The 17633-nt window shown below is 69.4% G+C and overlaps 2 protein-coding genes across 4 annotated transcripts in view; both read right to left on the bottom strand.

The window, feature by feature from the left end:
* The window catches only part of SLC12A5 (solute carrier family 12 member 5), a 32749-nt gene extending 22554 nt beyond the window's left edge, over nucleotides 1-10195 (bottom strand). Inside the window, exon 1 of one of the 3 annotated variants that reach the window (XM_063350250.1) lies at nucleotides 9990-10195. In XM_063350250.1, the coding sequence (XP_063206320.1) occupies nucleotides 9990-10098 (109 nt within the window). In that variant the 5' untranslated portion in view covers nucleotides 10099-10195. Of the gene's footprint in view, nucleotides 1-3466; nucleotides 3792-9989 lie in introns of those variants that run through there. The other 2 variants (XM_063350249.1, XM_063350251.1) reach the window with 2 other exon arrangements.
* Nucleotides 10196-11101: 906 nt separating this feature from the next.
* On the bottom strand, nucleotides 11102-15736 carry MMP9 (matrix metallopeptidase 9). The gene is made up of 13 exons (XM_063349928.1): nucleotides 15446-15736; nucleotides 14985-15223; nucleotides 14461-14609; nucleotides 14066-14194; nucleotides 13810-13983; nucleotides 13560-13733; nucleotides 13241-13414; nucleotides 12968-13123; nucleotides 12647-12878; nucleotides 12402-12541; nucleotides 12138-12288; nucleotides 11928-12031; nucleotides 11102-11659 (listed from the first exon to the last, which is right to left on the bottom strand). The coding sequence occupies exons 1-13, from the start codon at nucleotides 15587-15589 to the stop codon at nucleotides 11550-11552; spliced, it is 2076 nt and encodes a 691-aa protein (XP_063205998.1). The 5' UTR covers nucleotides 15590-15736; the 3' UTR covers nucleotides 11102-11549.
* Between the last annotated feature and the right edge of the window lie 1897 nt (nucleotides 15737-17633).

The following is a 17633-nucleotide window of genomic DNA, read 5'->3' as shown; positions in this document are numbered from 1 at the left end:
ACGCCCCGGGGCTCCCCTGGAGGTGCACAGGGCACCTTGACTTCTGCCAGAGCATCTGACAGCACCGGTTGGCGAGCAGCCTCCTCCCGCTCCCCGGGGCTCTGCCCACAGCCAGCAGCAAGGGGCACCCCAGGGTGACCCCAGCAGCCCGGTGAGCACACGGGTAAGCACGTGGCCCTGGCTGATGTCCCCAGCTCCTGCCGTTTTGCAGGAGCTGCTGGCTGTGAAGGCCACGGTGCTGTTCTGTCACCCCCAGCCATGAAGGGGATTTGGCCGCATGTCCACGGGCCTGGCCCTGGGCTGCTGGCCTGGGGGTGCCTCAGGTGGATGGGGATGGCCAAGGGGACCTTATGGTGGCTGGTACCTCTGCTCCCACCCAGGCTTCTGTCTCCCCTGTGCAAGGTTATCTGCCAGCTGCCCTGGGTAGGGTAACCCTCAGAAAAGCCATGGAGCCACCGTGGCCCCCGCCAAGGCAGAGACCACCGGTGGCCGGAGCAGCACTGGCCCGTGCTGGCAGCATGCACAGCAGTACCGGCTCCCGGCTGCAGCGTGGCAGTGGGGTGGTGTGTGGGGGTGCTCCCCCCACACCCGGGCTGCACTTTGCCCCTCCAGCCATCAGGCACACCAAGTGGCCTTTTGGGCTGGATTCTTTCACTGCCTGACCCAAATTGGACCAACTGCTACTTCAGACCCATCCTCTTCCTTCCTAAACCCAGGATTATCCTCCCTTTGATCAGCCGGCCCTGCAGGCGCAGGATTTCCAGCACAGGCGCTTTGGCTGGCTGCATTTAAACAGCTTCCCAGATTCTCTGACAGCCCGAGCCCTGCCTTGGAAATGGCCATGGACACAAGCTCCAGAAAAACTCCCAGCCTCGGGTCTCCCCTCCTCGGACAGCCCGGTGCTTCCTGGCTGGAGCACCAGCACGGAAGCCTGCAGCAGGGCTGTGTCTGACATTTCCACAGCCCAAACAGAGCAGTGCAAGCTGCCAGCCTGGACACTGCAGGCAGCAGCCTTGCCTGCTCCCCCGCTCCCCCCCACCTCCCCAGAGGGTCTGCCACCAGCCCAGCCCTTGCTGGGCTGCCAGGGCTGGAGCCCTTCCAGCCCTTGTCATGGGGCTCTCACAGGCTGTCCAGAGCACGGACACTGCTTGGCCTTTCCAACAGAAATGGCCTAAGTGGTACCCAGGGCTTCAGCAGCTCCTCTGGGCTCAGCAAGTCACCGGCCAGCTAGCACCAGAGCAGCCGGGATGCATGGGGGGAGCTCCACTGGCATGCAATAGCTCTGCCACCCCCCAGGGTCATCCACAGTCCCCACAGACAGACCCAGCACAGGGAGCTCAGTGCGACCCTCGGCAGAGGGGTAGGCAGTCTCACCCCCCCACAGCAGCCACCCTCGGCACAGGTGTGGAGGGCCCTGCCGTGACCCCTCCTGCAGATGCTCCCCTGCTCTCTCAAGCCCCCCAGGGTCCCCGCCACCTCCAGCCCTGTGCCCACTGGCCCACAGGACACCATCTTGCCAGGCCCGGCTCCAGGGACAGTCTGCCTGGTCCATCTGTAGTGGCACCATGTCCAGCCCTCCCGCCAGACCCCAGCAAGGCAGAAATGCCTGCCACCGTGCCACCGGCACTGCTGCGATGGAAACACAGCGAGTGGGATAGATCCTGGTGCTGCAGAGGGCAACGGGAGGGCAAGAGCCCAGGGAAGGGCAGGACTGGGGGCCAGCATGGTTCCCCCCAGCCCGGCAAGGTGCCCCCAGAAGACTCCTGCCAGCCCTGACCTTGAGTAGAGCCATGAATAAACACACAAATAAACAGGCTCAGGTTGGTAGGGCAGAGCGAACATCAAAAGCCTCATCGCGGCTGTGCCCAGAACCTCACTGCAGGCAGCTGGGGACTTCTGCAGCGACTGCCAGAGCCGGCTGTCCGCTCCTGGCTGGGGCTTCCAGCAGACCCTGTGAGGGGACCCGGCGAGGGGACCTGGTGGAGGGCTGTGGGGAGTCAAAGAGGTACTGCGGGTCCCCTCAGGCACATCACTGCATTTCCCTGGCTCCAACCCATCCCTATCCCCGACAGAAACACCTGCAGGAGAGGGTGCTGCACCGGCCCAGCTGCCTGGGGCTAGACATGGCCCCGCAGGGGCCTGAGGACCCTCCACAGCAGGTCGGCTGTTGGCAACTGCCCCGGGGAGAGCTCAGGCCAAAGTGCCAGCAGATGTGTGGCCAATACCAGGGCCTGGCGTCCCCCACCGCCTGCGGGGCTGCAGCCCCGTCCCCTCGCCCGCAGCGGCCCTGCCCGCCTGCAGTGCGCCGGGGCTGCAGCATGCCCGGCATGGCACGGGTTGGTGGGGAACGGCACAGCTTGGACCGGACTGGCAGGGCACAGCACGGGCTAGACCGAGCGGACCGGCTCGGTACGGCACGACAAGGCTCGGCACGACTCAGCACGGCTTGGCTTGGTTTGGCACAGCCCGGCACAGCTCGGCACAGCCCGGCACTGCGGAGCGCGGCGGCCCCGGGCCGAGCGGCTCTCGCCGGCCCCGGCGCAGGGCCCGGGCGGACGCTTCAGCACCGCGGACAGCGGCGGCGGCACGGGGCGGACTGAGCCCCCGCGAGGCCCCGGGGGGCGGCGGATGCGGGGGGGCAGCGGGGAGGTACGGGGGGGGATGGCTGCTAGGGATCGGGGGGGCGGCAGCGGGGAGGAATCGGGGGGGGAGGGGGGAGCAGCGGGGATGAGGAAAGCGGTAGGGCGGGATGGGGGGGCGGCAGCCGGAGATGGGGGGCGGCGGTAGGGAGGGCTGGGGGGGCGGCAGCGGGGATGGGGGAGGCGGTAGGAAGGGTTGGGGAGGAGGTAGGCAGGGATGGGTGGGCGGCAGCTGGAGGGGGGAGGCGGTAGGGAGGGATGGGTAGGAGGTATCCGGGATAGGGGGGGCGGCAGCCGGGCGCGGGGTTCCCTGCGGGGGTCCCAGGTAGGCAGGAGCGGGCCGGTGCAGCGGCCGCCGGGGGCTGCTCGGGAGAGGGCAGGGGCCGGAGTCCAGCGGGATCGCCCGGAGCTCAGCCCGCATTCCCCGCCCGGGAGGAGGCTCTCCGGCAAGCCCCGGGCACTGCTCGGCCCCGCCGCGGCCGCTGCTCCAGCCGCGCCGCGGTTTCCCGGGGCTGCCGCAGCGGCGGTAGCAGGGCCGGGGCTGCGTGGAGGCGCCCGCCGCGGGAAGCCGCAGCCGCGGGCCGGCAGCGGGAGCGGCCCCGCACCTCCCGCCGCAGCCCCGCGGGGCCGCGGACCAAGAGCCGCCGTCGCGGCCGGTGCCGGTGCCGTCCGCCTGCCCCGTGACGGGGTCCGGCGGCCGCGGCACCCCCGGCTCCGCGCTGCCTCTGCCACCCGCTCGGCGCCGAGACCCGGACCCCAGCCCGGCAGAGGTGGCCGCCCCGGGCTCCCCCGGTTCCCGGTCCCCCGGCTCCGTCCCGGCCCCTCACCTTGGCTGGCGCCGCCGTCGCCGTCCTCGCAGTCGGCCAGGTTGTTCAGCATGGCGCCGGCTGCCCGCGGCCGCACGCTGCTGCCCGGGAGCTGCGAGCGCCGCGCTCCGCAGCCAGCCGCGTCCCCGCGCCGCCCCCCGCCGCCGCCGGTGGGAGGGGGCTGCAGTGCGGAGGCGCCCGGGCTCTCGGCTCTCTGCTGCCGGCGGAGCCCAGCCCGGTCGCTCTCACTTCATCACGTATGCAGGAGGCATTGCCCCCGCCGCTGTGGGGAGGGGAGCAGCGGCAAGGCAGGGGCGAGGCGGGGGAGGGCGCGGAGCGGAGCACACGCCGCCTCCCGGCTGAGCCAGGCGGGGGGAGGAACTAGGGCACGGCAGCGCTGCGGGACCCGGCTGGCGCGGGCGGGACGGCCCCGCACCCCGCATCGGCCCCCGCACCCCGCCGTCAGCCTCCGCACCCCACACCGGCATCCGCATCCCACACCGGCCCCCGCACCCGGCCGCCGGTGCAGCCCCGGGACCGGGCACACGGCTCGGGGTGTGCAGTGGTGCAGATCCTGCACCTGCGGGGCCGACACATCCCCAAGGGATGCTGAGGCCTGGGGTCAGGGCAGCCCCCCATGCCCGGGCAGCCCCTGCCCGCAGCAAGGCCAGCGGGGGGCAGCTCCTGGGGGGGGCAGCTCTCGGGTCGGGCAGTGCCAGCCACGCCAAGGACCCCTCTGCAGGCAGCAGGGCCCTGGCCGGGGATGAAGCCCCCCCGCCCCAGCAGCAGGACTGGCCTGCAGCCACCATCATCCAAGCCCACCTCAGGGAGGAGGGGGACAGCCAGACCATCCTGCAGTGGTGCCAGGGGTCCTGCAGAGGATGCAGAGCAGGAAACGCTACCTGCAGATGGGAGATGGCTTGGCCTGACCCCCCTGGGTCTCCAGGGAGGCTGGGGATCACACTGCACCCAGGAACAACCCAGCACGGCTCCCCCCAGACCCACAGCGCGGCAGGTCCGGGGCTGACTCTGGAGAACGGCCATGGGGCTCAAGGCTGGGGCTGCTGACAGGACCCTGCACTGACCCCGCAGGGCTGCTCGCAGCCCCCCCCTTCTCTCCTCCACTTAATCCGGGAGGATCCCAGAGCCGGAGCTGGCTGCAGCTCCCGGCATCTCCTCCGGAGCAGGCTGAGATCATGACAGCCCGCTGGCGTTAGTTACTTCTTGACGGCTGTAATTAATTGTTTACTTTCTCCTGGTACGGGGCCAGCTGCTCTGCAGCGCGGAGGCTCCCTGGCCCTCACCTTGCGAGGCAGGAGGGCTCGGACCCCTCACACCCACCACACTGCCAGCCCCAGCCCCTGCCCTGACAGGACCCCCCTGGGCCCGTTGTCCCCTGGGAGCCACACCGGCACAGCCCCAGCTCCGCAGAAAAAACGGTGCAGGACGGCCTGCAGGCAGGGTGGGCAGCTCAGGGGCTGCCCCAGCGCGGGCAGAGTGCTACCACCCCCATCTTGCCCCCCCTCCCTGCCCAGACCGCGCATGCTGGCCGCAGCAGCTCCGTCCCCTCGCCCCCACGTCTCTTGGCCTTGAGCAGGTGCCAGCGTTGGAGCAAGGGGCTGGCCCGCTCCCAAGGGATGGGACAAGCCCCCGCACGCTGCCTGCACAGCCAGGGCTGCAGGCAGGACGCAGTGGGCAGAGCTGCTCTCCCTGACGAGTCCTGGGGGATTTGCAGAGCCCCCCCCCGCCCCGGAGGCCATGGCCAGGCAGAGGGGCAGCGGGCTGGGGGCCGCGCGGGGGCCAGCCAGCCACGGCAAGTGCCGAGATGATAGTTTTGCGCATGAGGCCGCAGCGCGTGGGCTCGGCACAAGAGGGATTTTCCTGCTAAAACAGATGGGGGGGAGGGAGCACGTGAAAAAACACTAATCCCCTAATCCCTGGATTATGGCTCCATTTCAGGGGCTGGGATTTGCCAGCAGCGCAGGGGGGCTATGCTACCAACTGCATTCGCTTAGGCTACACATGGGGTCCCACCGGCATGGGGTGGGGCACATTGGGGGTGTCCCTGGGGCAGAGCCAGACCGAGGGAGCTCAATCCCCCAGCACAGCACATGAGCGTGATGCCCTGGGGCTGGGGTACGCGGCCCCAGCATGCCGGGAGCGGAGAGGCTTGGCATGGCTTGGGCAGCACCCATGCCCTTGCGCTGCAGGCAAGCACAAGGGCATGGGCAGAGGAGCTGGGGCTGGAGAGAGGCAGAAGGCTTTCCCCGAGCACGGGGCGGGGGATCAGCTGCAAGTGGTCCCCAGGCACACGCAGGATCCTGGCATGGGGCCAGGCATGGCATCAGTGCCCCACTTAACTGCAAGAGCTGCCCAGGAATGATGAGGGAGAGCTGCACAGCTCCTCTGCCAGGCCAAGGGGTTGGCACAGCACAGCTGGACCATTCCCCTGGACCATCCCCCCACGTCGTCTCTGCCACGCTCCCTGGGATGGAGACTGCTGAGCAGTGGGAAACCCCCAAGAGCCAGAGCCAGGCCAGGACACACAGCATCCCTGCAAACCGTCCTGTGCCACTGCAGACCCCACAGAGCCCCCTGAGCATGGCCCCAGCCCCAGATCCCCTGCACCCACCATGCCACGCAGACTCTGGGGGGGGGGAACCGTCCCCACAGCCCTTCCCAGGGCAGGTGTCCCAACAGCCAGCTGCATAGCCCTTGCCTGTCCTGTCACCAGCAGCGGTCAAACCTCCCAGGAGCAAGACATGTGCTGGAGGTGCTGGGAAACCTCCTGAGGGTACAGAGAGGGCAGCCTGGCAGCAGCCTGCCCTGGAGGCAAGGGTGGTCATGCTGCGGAGATGCCGGTGACCATGCTGCACCACCTGCAGCAATCCCCGGGCACCATCAGCAGCCTGCCTCAGCCCACACAGAGGGACTGGGGGGAGTAACAGTGGGGTGCAGAGGGCAGCGTTACACACACAGAGCCAGGGGCTGTGCCGGAGGATTTGCATCATGGTGTGCCCCACACCGCTCTGTCCTGCTGCCCCCATAAGCCCAGGGGCAGCATATCCCACAGCATTTCAGTGGGACGGAGGGGTCTTGCTCATCCCTATCCAGACAGGTCAGGGCCCTGCCACCAGCACCAGGGCAAAAACAGAGCCTGGAGGTGGCACGGGTGCCAGCTCAGACCTGCCACCAGCTCCACTGGCGTGGAGGGAGGGATGATATCCCATGGGGCTGCAAGTGGAGCCACAGGGAGTTGGGAGCCGGTGCAGCTGCCCGAGGCCAAGAGCAGAAGGGCGGCAGTGGGGCAGGGCAGGAGGCAGTGGGACAGGGCAGGAGGATGTGAACTCCTGCGTCATGGCAGCCCTGCATCACACGCAGCTGCCGCGGCGTCCCTGGCTGCCCTGCCCAGATGTCTTGCCGGCAGCAGGGCCATGGCATTGGGCGGCCGGGCAGCCCAGCATAGGGATAAGCTGCCGAATCAACCTCCTCCCGCTGGGCCCCGCTCCTGGGCAGAGTGGCCGAGGAGCCCCGTAACAGCCCCATGCCAGCTGCAGCGCCTCGAGGACGCCGGGCTGCTGCAGCTGAGCGAGGGCCAGAGGGCACGGTGACGGCCGAGGAGCGGCTGCACAGCCATCGCCGGCTGCTCCCAAAAGGGTTTGGCACAGCAGCACGATTAGCCAAGGCTCTGGGGTGTCCTGTGTCCCACATAGCACCCCCTGCTCAGCCCTGGGCTGGGGGAGCTGGGGGGGCTGGGGGAGAGCTGGGGGTCCGCAGCAATGCGGGTGGAGGGCAGGGGAGGCTGGGCTTCTGTGCCCCACACATGGTGCCTTCAGCAGGGGCTGTGGGACCCCGGCACCGCACGGGGGTCCTGCCCCACCTTTGCACCCTGGGCCCCCCACGGTCGCGGCCCCACAGCAGGCTGCTGTTGTGGGCAGCAGCCGCAGGGCCGGGACGCAGCCAGGACTGGTGGAGTCCCCCACCCCTGGGTGCCCACGCCCCGCCCGGGGCCGACCCCCAGCACGGCTGCCCCACACAGCCCCGGCGGGTCTGGGCGAGCGGCTGAACACACACCCCCCCCCCCCAGCATCGGGAGCCGCCGGCAGGGATGACATCGGGTCCGGTTTCCATGGCAACGAGAGAGGCTCCTTAACCAGTTGGTTGTCATGGTGACTGCCGCCGAGACCGGCTGCCTCGGGACACGGGGGGGGCTCCGCTCCAGGGTTGCCCCGGTGCCGCCCCCGAGCCAGGGCAGCTGCCCCACGGCCATCGCCCCGAGGGGTGGGGGGAGCCCAGCCCCACGGCCAGCGCTCCGTGGGGTCCAGCCCCTCACGGCCGGGTCCCAGGGGAGACCCACCCGATCCCCGGCCCCCCACGCCGCGGGTGCTGGGGGAGACCCCCGTGGGGGCGGCGGGAGCGGCCGGGTCCCCCACCCTGCGGGGCGGGGCCGGACACACCCCCCCGTCGGAGACCGGCCCGTCCCGTCCCGGCGGCGCCCCCTGGCGGCGGCGAGGCCCCGCGCAGCCCCGTCCGCCCCCCGGGGCCCCGCACAGACCCCGCACCGGCGGCGACCGTCCGTCTCCATCCACCCCCGGGCCCAGCCCCGGCTCCGGCCGTGCACCTGCGCCCAGTCCCCGCTGCGGTGGTCTCCCCGCCCGCTGCCCGGCACCGGGAAGGCCCATTCCCAGGACTGCAGAGCCGGCAGGGAGGGGCGGCAGCGAGGCGGCCCCACGGCCCCGGTACGGCGCTGGGAGAGCAGCGTTAGCCCGCCGGGCAGGCTGTCCCCGGGCCCGGCCAGCTGGGAGCGAGGCCCCACCGGGGTCTGTGCCGGGACAGACGGTCCCCACGCTGCCCCGCCACCGAGCAGCACAGCCGGCTGCAGCCCCCACCTGCTCCTGCCCCAGGACCCGCTCCAAGATCCCCAGGGCCTCCATCACTCCTGCACCGCTGCCGGCCCTGTGTGTGACGCTGTGAAGGGCCAGGCATCACAGAGCCCCCGACTGGGACCCCATCCCTCCCCGGTGCCACACGGGCAGCTCTGCCATCCGCAGCCCCACGTCAGCCCTGTGGGCAACCAGCCCCACGGCACCCCCTCTCATCCATCACCCCAGGAGGCTGTATCCACAGCCCCAGGGCCACAGAGCAACACTGGACATGAATTGGGGCAGCTCAGGGGTCTCCAGCACGCTGCCCTCACCCCTCTGCACGCACCCCGCCATGGCTGCGGCTGACCCACGGTGCAGGGTCGGTCCTGGGGCGCCCGCTGGCAGGGCCGCAACGCTGTCTGTCCTCTGCGAGGGCGCAAGGTCACAGCTCAGCTGGGAAGGGACACCGTCCCTGCGCCTCCCCTGCCGCGGCCCCTGAGGCATGCCCACCCCAGCTCCCCCTCGGCCAGGCCCACTCCTTGCCTGGCCCCCTGTGAGTAGATCAGCCGCCAAGCTGATAAGCCATTCCTGGAGGGCCACGGGCTCCAGCCATGGCTCCGGCACAGGACTGGCTTCTCTGCCCCTGGCGCAGCCCATGGGCCAGGCCCCCACCGCCCCGGAATGCCGTGGGGTGACAAGTGGCCCCGCACTCGCCTGCTGCCGGGTCCAGCCCAGCACCAGCCCACCACAGACGGGATCCCGGGCAGAGGGACCCGGGGACCAGAGCCCACTTGTGGGGGTACAGCCCGGCCTGGCCATCGCGGCGCCCGTCCGGCTGCTCACCGCCTCCCACCAGCGCCCTTCGCTGAGGGTGCAAGGTCACAGCTCCGCGCAGCACGGTGCTGCCATCGGCCGGGTTTCTGGGATCGATACGGCTCCGGTGACAGCGCAGCCCCGCCACCACGTCCCCTGGGCACCGCAAGGCAACGGGGCCTGCCAGCCCGAGCACCTGCACCTACCGCAGCCCAGTGGGCCACCACTGCTGTGGGCCAGCCACAGCCTGCCCTCCCCATGCCCTCGCATGCCCACAGCCCACCCTCCTCCGTGGCTCCCTGAGGAGCAGCGTGCAGCCTTGCACCCCACAGCCGGCCACGATCCCAGCTCCATCCCACTGCTGGTCCCGCACGAACAAGGCCTTGCTCCCACAGACCCTGTGACGGGGATAGGGCAGGGGACCTCCCTGGGGAGTGGGGGCAACCCTGGGCGACAGCGGGGGATGAGGGGCCCTGCCCTGGCAGCCAAGCCCCACTCCCTGCTCCGCACCCCCCGTGTCCTGAGCCCCACACCAGCCCCGCTCCGGGGGTCCTCTCCATCTCCGAGGGGCCCGGCCGAACAACCCCCGTCCCGAAGTGACTCCACACACCTGCCCGGTGCCCCGACGGCCCTGCCCTGCCCCACGGACCCTGCCCTGGGAACTCTGCCCCCCCTGCCCCTGCCCCGCGGACCCTCTCCACGGACTGCTCCACCGGTTCTGCCCCACACACCCCTCCCCACGGACCCTGCCCCGCCGGACCCTGTCCACGGACTTTGCCCGAGGGACCCTGCCCCACGGAGCCTCCCACGGACCCTGCCCCACGGAACCCCCCCCCCCGCCCCGCCGGCCGTGCCCCGGCGCTCACCTCTGCCGTCGCGGCCGGGCAGGCTGCCGCCCCCCGCGTCGCGGTCGGGTCGGCGGGTGGCCGCGGGGCCGTGGCGGGGCAGCGCGGTGACGGTGAACCGCCGGCTCATGGCCCCGCCGCCTCCACAAGTGTCTCCGGGCCCCGGCGGCCGCCGAGCGCGGCCCCGCCGGGCGCTGACCGGGGTCCTAGTGCCCGCGGCACCGCCCGCCGCGCCGCCCCCGCGGCTGCAGGGCTGGCACGGCTCGGCTCGGTTCGGCGGGCACGGCCGGCACGGCTCGGCTGGGCTCGGTAAAGCTCGGCTCAGCTCGGATCGGCACAGCGCGGAACGGAACGGAACGAAACGGCTCGACGGGACGGATCGCGGGTCGCTCCGCCCCGCCCGACTCCACGCCGCCCCGCAGCCGCCGCCGCACGGGGGGTGCTGGAACGGGACCCCGGCGGGACGGGACGGGACGGGGCCGTGCTCTGCCTCCGCCCTGCGCGGAGCCGCGGCCGCTAATTACAGCTAATTACAGCCCCGGGGCTGCGGCCGCCCCACCCTGCCACGGCCCCGGGCAGCCCCCGGAGACGGCCCAGGCCCCGCCGCTGGGCTCCGCGGGCCGGGCCGGACCGGGCCAGGGCGGCTTTGCGGGGCCAGCACGCTGCAGGAGGGGTGTGGGTCCGGCCTGCAGGCCGGACCCCGGCCACACGCCGTGTCCCAGCATGTGACAGACACGTGTCCCTCACCACCGGTGGAGAGCTGGGGACACAGGGGAGGGACGGGGGCTGGCAGGGTACTGGGAAGCCAGGGCCTGGGGGGGCTCAGGGGGGCAGGAGTGGCTCTGGAGGGTGAAGGGGCACGGGGGCCTGCAGGTGGTATGAGGCTGGGGATGTTGGGACCAAGGAACATCCTCCTCGGTGGGATCTGATGTCCCTTAGGGATCGAAGAGCCCTCAGCAGAAGGGGGGACTTGGCAGCAGGCCCCCTGCCCACCGCCCCCTTCCCTACCAATGCTGGCACCCCAAACCCTGTGGGAGAACGACGTCTCCGGCCCAGCACCTTGGGGGTTCACCACGCCACGGCCTCGGCCGGCTGATGGAGCACTCGGAGGCTGTGTCCAAAGGATTGTCTTTATTAAAAACGGGCAGATGGAGGTTGGCAGAGCGGGCAGTGGGCAGGAACGAGGCAGAGCCCCGCGTCCCTGCCCCGGCCGAGTCCCCAGGCACCAGCTCCCAGCGGAGCCCGGCTCGACCCAGCCCGGGTGGCTCAGCAGAAAGACAAAGTCGTTATAAATCCATGTGTGGTTTGCACCAGGCAAACGCCTCTGCACGGCAGAGCCGGTGCTGGCAGGGTGAGAGTCCTGCTCCCCAGCTGGGGCTCCCTGGGCCAGGCAGCTCCCGAGGGGCGACCCCAGGACTCCCTGCCCCTTCCTGCCGGGGAGACAGCAAAGCCCCCACCTCGGTGGGGGCTGCCCCACGGCCGCGAGGCTGTGCGGCCCCTGGTGTCCCAGGGGATCAGGCTGTGAGACAGGAGCCTGGGGGTTGGCAGCGATGGGCAGGGAGCAGCGCACCAGTTGGGTCCTCAGTGCTGGGGACACTGCAGGATGTCATACTTGACGTAGCCTACCCGGTCCACCTGGTAGCGTGGCGTCATTCTCCAGTAGAAGCTGCCCTGGCAGAAGTGGTACTTGTCTGTGAGAGGAGGGAGGTGGAAGGAGGGTCAGCAGGGAGGAGGACCTGTCCCAGTGGCCTCCCAAGCAATGCAGGCACACAGAAATGTGGCCCCAGCACACAGCCCTCACCAGGTCCTGGCCAGCCCCCCACCACAGGGACCTGCCAGCGCTGATGGCTTGCCCTGCAATGGGGCCATTCCCCACAGTGCAGCCCCTGCCCTGTGCCAGGTGCAGAGGGGCAGCCTGGGGGTGACAGCATGGCCCCCACCCACCAGGTCCACGCTCACCTTGGTAGAGGAAGACATTGCGCGCATCAAGGGGGACACCAGTAAAGACGTCGTCGGTAGCGCGGGGGTAGCCCTTGTCCACCCTCTGGACCTTCACGTCCAGCCTGCGGTGAGAGCAGAGCCGTGCTGAGGGCTGCCGGGAACCCTCCGTCCCAGCCCCTCGTCAGGGGAGCTGGCAGGCCGCCCCCACAGCCGCCCGGACCCGCTCACCTCCAGTAGCTCTCCCCACTGAAGAGCAGCACTTTGCCACGGCCCCGCTGTAGGGCCCCCGAGATGCGGCCAGCTTCCTTCCCGATGCCCAGCTTCTCGATCCCCCGGGGACCCAGCATGTTCTTGCCAGAAAACACCCAGAACTGCCGACCTGCAGCCAGGAGGGAGCATGGGCGTCAGCCAGCCCTGAGGGTGCCAAGGCAGGAGCGGGCTCCTCGTGATGCCGGTGGCACCAGGGCTGAGAGCGGCAGGGGCAGAGCTCACCTGCAAAGAAGAAGACCCTCTTGGTGAGCACGTCCTGGAAAGCAGCATCGATGACAGCTGGGAGGCCAGGCCAGGTGTCTGCGATGGAGAAGGCGCCCTGGATGCCTGACTTCCAGAAGGACGAGTGGGTCCAGTATTTCCTGTTGGGGAAGGTCAGCCGTCCTGGTAACTTCAGCCTGGCACAGCCCCATGTCCCCCCAGACCCCCTCACCACCAGGAGAGGAGGTGCCGGGTGCCGCTCTCACCCATCCTTGAAGAAATGCAGCTCCCCGTTGATCTCTGTGATGGCGTCGAAGTTCTTCTCCATGCAGGCATCCCAGCTGGGGTCCACGGGAATGGGCTCAGTTGTGGGCTCTGGCGTCTCCTCCTCCTCCTCCTCCTCAGTGGTGGAGGTGCTGCCAGCCTCGGTGGGCATGGGCTGGGGCTCCTCAGTGGGCATGGGCACAGGGGCGGTGGGCTCCGGGCCAGAGCCACGACCTGGGTGAATACAGGGGAGGGCATGAGGCTGGGGGCTGGCCCACCACCACTGGACCCCTGGCTTGCCTGGCCATGGCACAGCTGCTCACCGTAGAGGTACTGGATGCCTCGGACATCATCCGGGTCCAGCTGGAAGTCCTGGACGTAGCTGTACATGGGGTACATCAGGGCCTCGCGCACGCTGGAGTGGTCCAGCCCCAGCGAGTGCCCGAACTCGTGGGCAGCCACCAGGAAGATGCTGTAACCTGGGGGAAAGCACTGTCCTCAGTGCCTGGTGGGACGGGACACACTGGCCAGGGACCGTGACCCCCATGGGGACCACAGCAGCATGGGCCAGAGGGTGCGTGCAGGGGGTCTGGTACCTCTGTCCGGGCAGAAGCCCCACTTCTTGTCAGTGTCGTAGTTGCTGGTGGTGGCACACCAGAGCTTGCCATCCTGCCGGCCCTGGCTAGTGCAGGCGCTGTAGGACTGCCCCAGGAAGGTGAAGGGGAAAACGCACGGGTCTCCCTGGGAGTTGCCACCAATCACCGCCGTGTCTGCAACACAAGCGTCAGTGGGGCTGGCCCCAGTCCCTAGCCTGGGACAGCCCCGAGACCCCTCGGGTGCCCACCCCTGAGCACCACGGCTGGGGACCAGCCAGCCCACACACCCCCTCCCTACATGCCCTCTCCCCAGTCGCACCTCGGTTGGGGCAGAAGCCGTATTTCTTGTCCTGGTCAAAGTTGGCAGTGGTGGCACACCAGCGGTAGCCATCGGAGCGCCCGTCCGTGGTGCAGGTGTTGTAGGAGGTGCCGTCAAAGATGAAGGGGAAGACACAGGGGGATCCATCACTGTTGCCGCCATTGGTGTAGAGGACTGTGGAGTGAGGAGGGGTGAGGATGGCCCCGGGCACCCACAGGGTCATGCAGGGGCTGCAGGTGCCGCTACTCACGCTCGCTGGGGCAGAAGCCATATTTCTTGTCCCGGTCATAGCTGGCGGTGGTGGCACACCAGGGCAGCCCGTCCGTGCGCCCCTCCGTGATGCACCGGGAGTATGACTGGCCCTCGAAGACGAAGGGGAAGTGGCAGTCGGCCCCGTTGGCGTTCCCATGGCGGGTCTTCACCACTGCTCAGGAGAGGGGCAGGTCAGCAACGGGGCTAGGGTGGGTGCTGTTGGTCCCCTCTGACCTGCTGGACCTTGCCCTTACCTATGCCGGTTCCCAGTGTCCAGAGCTCGTCATCATCGAAGTGGGCATCGCCCTGGATCCCCTGGCCTGGGGGAAAGGCATGGGCCAAGAGCCCGTCCTTGCCGTCGAAGGGGTATCCATCCCCGTGCTCTGCGGGAAAAAGCACCCTCAGTGCCAGCCCCAGCAGAGGAGCCCCCGGCATGCGCACGGACCCCAGGCACACGAGCCCAGCGCACCCCCTGTGTGCCCACATGCACATGTGCCTCTGGGCACATGCAGGAGCAGAGGGACCCCTGGCACAGGGGGACACAGCCTGGGGAGATGTGGGGTGATGGTCCCACGGGCAGGACACATCAACAGCCCTCTCCCCGTGGCTGAGCCGGCTCCCAGCTCCCTGCCTGCCCGCGGGATTTCACCTTGGCTGCCGAACATGATCATGATGTCTGCCTCGCCGCTGTATATCTGGGTGAAGGTGAGGGGGGTCACATCGCTCCACACTTTGAATGCCCGCTTGAAGGCGTCATCGATCACAGCACGGTCCAGGTCAGGGGAGTAGTTCATCACCCTGTCGGGGGGAGGCGTGGGGTGAGCACTGCCATGTCCCAGCTCAGGCTGCAGGAGTGACCCTGCTCCAGGTGCATGGTGGGGACATGCCCCCACCCCGTGAGTGGACAGCAGGACTGGCATGGCCAGGCAGAGCAGCCGGCCACCACCCTGAGGCCAGGGCTCAGATGCTCTCCCGGGCGCCAAGGAGCAGATGCTGCCGCTGTGCTGGCTTGGCTCTGGCCGTGCCGAGACCCAGCTGTGCCAGCAGCATTGGGGCATGGCCGGCGGGCTGGGCTGAGACTGCTGCCCCACCTGAGCCCTCGCACCCATCTCCATCCCCTGGGGACCATCACCCTGTGGGCACGAGGCTCGGTCTCCTGGGGCAGAGACTCACCGGTATGTCAGGTCCATGTGGTCCCACTTGAGGTCCCCCTCGAAGGTGAGGAAGGGTCCCACATCGGGGACGCCGCAGCGGGGGGCTCGCATGGCCTCCAGCGTGCCGGCATCCAGCTCCCCTGTCTCCTGCAGGCCCAGCTGCTTCTGCATCTTGCGCAGCGCCTTGGCCAGGGACACATGCTTGCTGCCCGTCCTCGCCTCCGCCTCCGTGGTGTAGCCGAACCGCAGCAGGTAGCTCTGGGGAGGAAAGGCAGCCGGAGGGGATGAGTGAGGCGGGAGGGGGCTCGGGCAGTCCTGGGCACCACAGACCCCCAAGTGCCAGACCCCATCCTGGGCAGCTCCCAGGGCTCAGGGAGACAGGCAGCCCCCGAGCTCAGCCCGCAGCCCCACGCTGCTGCCCTGGGAGCCCCTCGGGGTGCTGGGTGCCGGGAGGGGGCCGTGGGGCCGTGCTCCCCTCACCTCTGCCAGCTCCAGGTCGGACAGGGTGCTGACCAGCTCCCCCGGGAAGGTGACAACCGCCTGCGGCTTGCTCTGGAGAGGTGCCGCACAGCAGGAGAGGGCCAGCAGCCCCACGGCAAGCGGGGCCAGGAGGATGAGTGCCATGGTGCGGCGGTGGCAGGAAAGCTGTGGCTGTGCCAGGTCCCCGCTGCTCTGCTCTAGGTGCCGCCGGGCTCCTGCTCCTATTTATGGCGTGGGGAGGGCAGTGAGTCACCCTCAGACCCCTCAGCCGCCGACTCACGCTCCCTTCCCCTTCCCACGGTGACGAAACGCACACTCAGGCTCCTCCGTTCCCTGCCTTAACTGTTTCATCACCTTGTTTACTAAACATGCTCGGTCCCGCAGCCATGCAAGGCGTGAGGACGGGTGCGAGGGAGAGCGGTGGGGTGGCTGCGCTTGGGCATGGCACAGCCCAGCTGCCCTGGGGCTGCCCCACACCGGGGTGGCCAGTGGTGTGGGGCATTGCCCTGCCAGCCCCAAGGCCGTGGTGGCAGCAGGGAGAGTAGGAGGCTGCAGAGGCTGAGGGGCTGGCCGGGGGCTGCACCAGCTGATGCTGAGCTCAGCTGGCCGAGGACTGATAGCCAGAGCCATGGGAGCCTCGGTGGGCCCCAGGGCTGCACAGGCAGAGCTGGCAGGAGAGCCCCTGCCCAGAGCCCCGGTGCCTGCAGCCCACCTGCCTGGGAGGTGAACGCCAGACCCTCAACAGGACGCAGCATCCATCCCCATGTCCCCCACTGCGGCTGCGTCACCCCGGTGGGGCAGAGCATTACTGGCACAGGAGGTCCCCATGGCTCACTGTCCCACCGGTTCCTCTAACCCCAGTCACCAGCAGCCGCCTGGCAGAGCCCCGTGGGACCGGGGGCAGCACCTTCCCAGGAGCAGCTCCATGCCCAGGGATGCTCCAGCCAGTGCCATGGGACATGAGAGTGCCCCATCCTCACTGCCCACTGCTCTGCAGGGTGCTGCTGACTCAGGTTCCCACCCGGCACAGCATAAACCTCACCATGGGATGGTGTTTTCCGGCTTCTTCCAAAGTGCCGACGCTTGTGGGAACGGGAATGCTGAAGAGGAAAGCAAACAGGGATGAGGAGCGAGAGGAAAACAGATGGCGGAGCAGAGAGAAAGGCGCAGCATCAGCTGCGGGAGGCGGGAGGGACGGTGCAGCCCAGCGACGCTGCCCGAGACACGTGTCCCAGGACAGGTTCCCCCTTCCCCAGCTCTTCCTAAGCCCGGGCTGCAGCCCTGCAGCCACCCCCGGCTCTGCATCACCCCAGGCTCTGGCTGAGTTACGCTGGAGTCCAGCAAGGCTGGGGGACAGCGAGAGGAGAGGGGCCGCATTCTCCTGTGCCCTTGCAGAGGAGCTCCGACACCTGCGGGAGGGCTCATCCCTGGGGGAGCATCGCCCACGCAGGGCAGTCGGGCTCACTGAGGGGGCTCACCCTGGGTGCGGGCTCTGTCCCAGACCCCCTCCCTGCCCAGCCGGGGTCCCACGGCCCCCCTTCCAGCCCAGCCGTGTGCAGGGGAGCTGCCAGGCGGCCAGTGCCGGTGGGATGCAGCTCAGGGCCGGGAAGCGGGGGCTTACAGGCAGCACAAGCCCCACCAGGGAGGAAGCGGCGGTGAGAAATCACGGGGTTGCCTCACTCTCCGCCACAGACCTGCAAGAGCAGACCCTGTTTCCAGGCGGAGGAAGTTGCTCCACAAGCAGCCGCCATCCTGCTCCCCGACGCGACAAACACGTCCGGCCCATGGTGCCCGCACGTAGCCCTCTCCCAGCAGGACGCAGGCCAGGAAGCCCCACAGCCAGGCCACCCCCACCACCTCCCCTCCCCGCTGGGTCCAGCCTGCCGCCCCTCACCCCTGTGCATGGCCCAGCTCTTTGCAAGGCAGGAGCCAATGGTTCCCAGTGCTCCCTGGCTGGCCAGCAGCCAGGGCGAGGACAGGGCTCTGCCGAGGTGTCCTGAGGTCCCCACCACAGCCGACAGCTCCTGGGGTGCACGAGGAGCAGGCACCACTCCATGCCCTCCGTTCTCCAGGCTACCAGGACCTCAGACCACAGCACAGGGAGCTGGTGCCAGAGCTGGATGCAAAAGCATCCCTGGGAGGATGCACCCCTGGGACAGCATGGTGAAAGGGACATCTGACACCGGCT

This window comes from Chroicocephalus ridibundus, chromosome 12, assembly GCF_963924245.1.
Source record: "Chroicocephalus ridibundus chromosome 12, bChrRid1.1, whole genome shotgun sequence".
Classification (NCBI taxonomy): Eukaryota; Metazoa; Chordata; class Aves; order Charadriiformes; family Laridae; genus Chroicocephalus; species Chroicocephalus ridibundus.
The sequence above is the reverse complement of the archived record's forward strand: the minus strand, read 5'-3'. Positions and strand labels throughout refer to the sequence as shown.

Coding starts and splice junctions, on each gene's coding strand:
- MMP9 (XM_063349928.1), bottom strand. CDS start 15,589: ATGGCACTCATCCTCCTGGCCCCGCTTGCCGTGGGGCTGCTGGCCCTC. Junction 13,984..14,065: donor GACACTGGGAACCGGCATAG/GTAAGGGCAAGG, acceptor TCTCCTGAGCAG/TGGTGAAGACCCGCCATGGG. Junction 13,124..13,240: donor GGGCTTCTGCCCGGACAGAG/GTACCAGACCCC, acceptor GCTTTCCCCCAG/GTTACAGCATCTTCCTGGTG.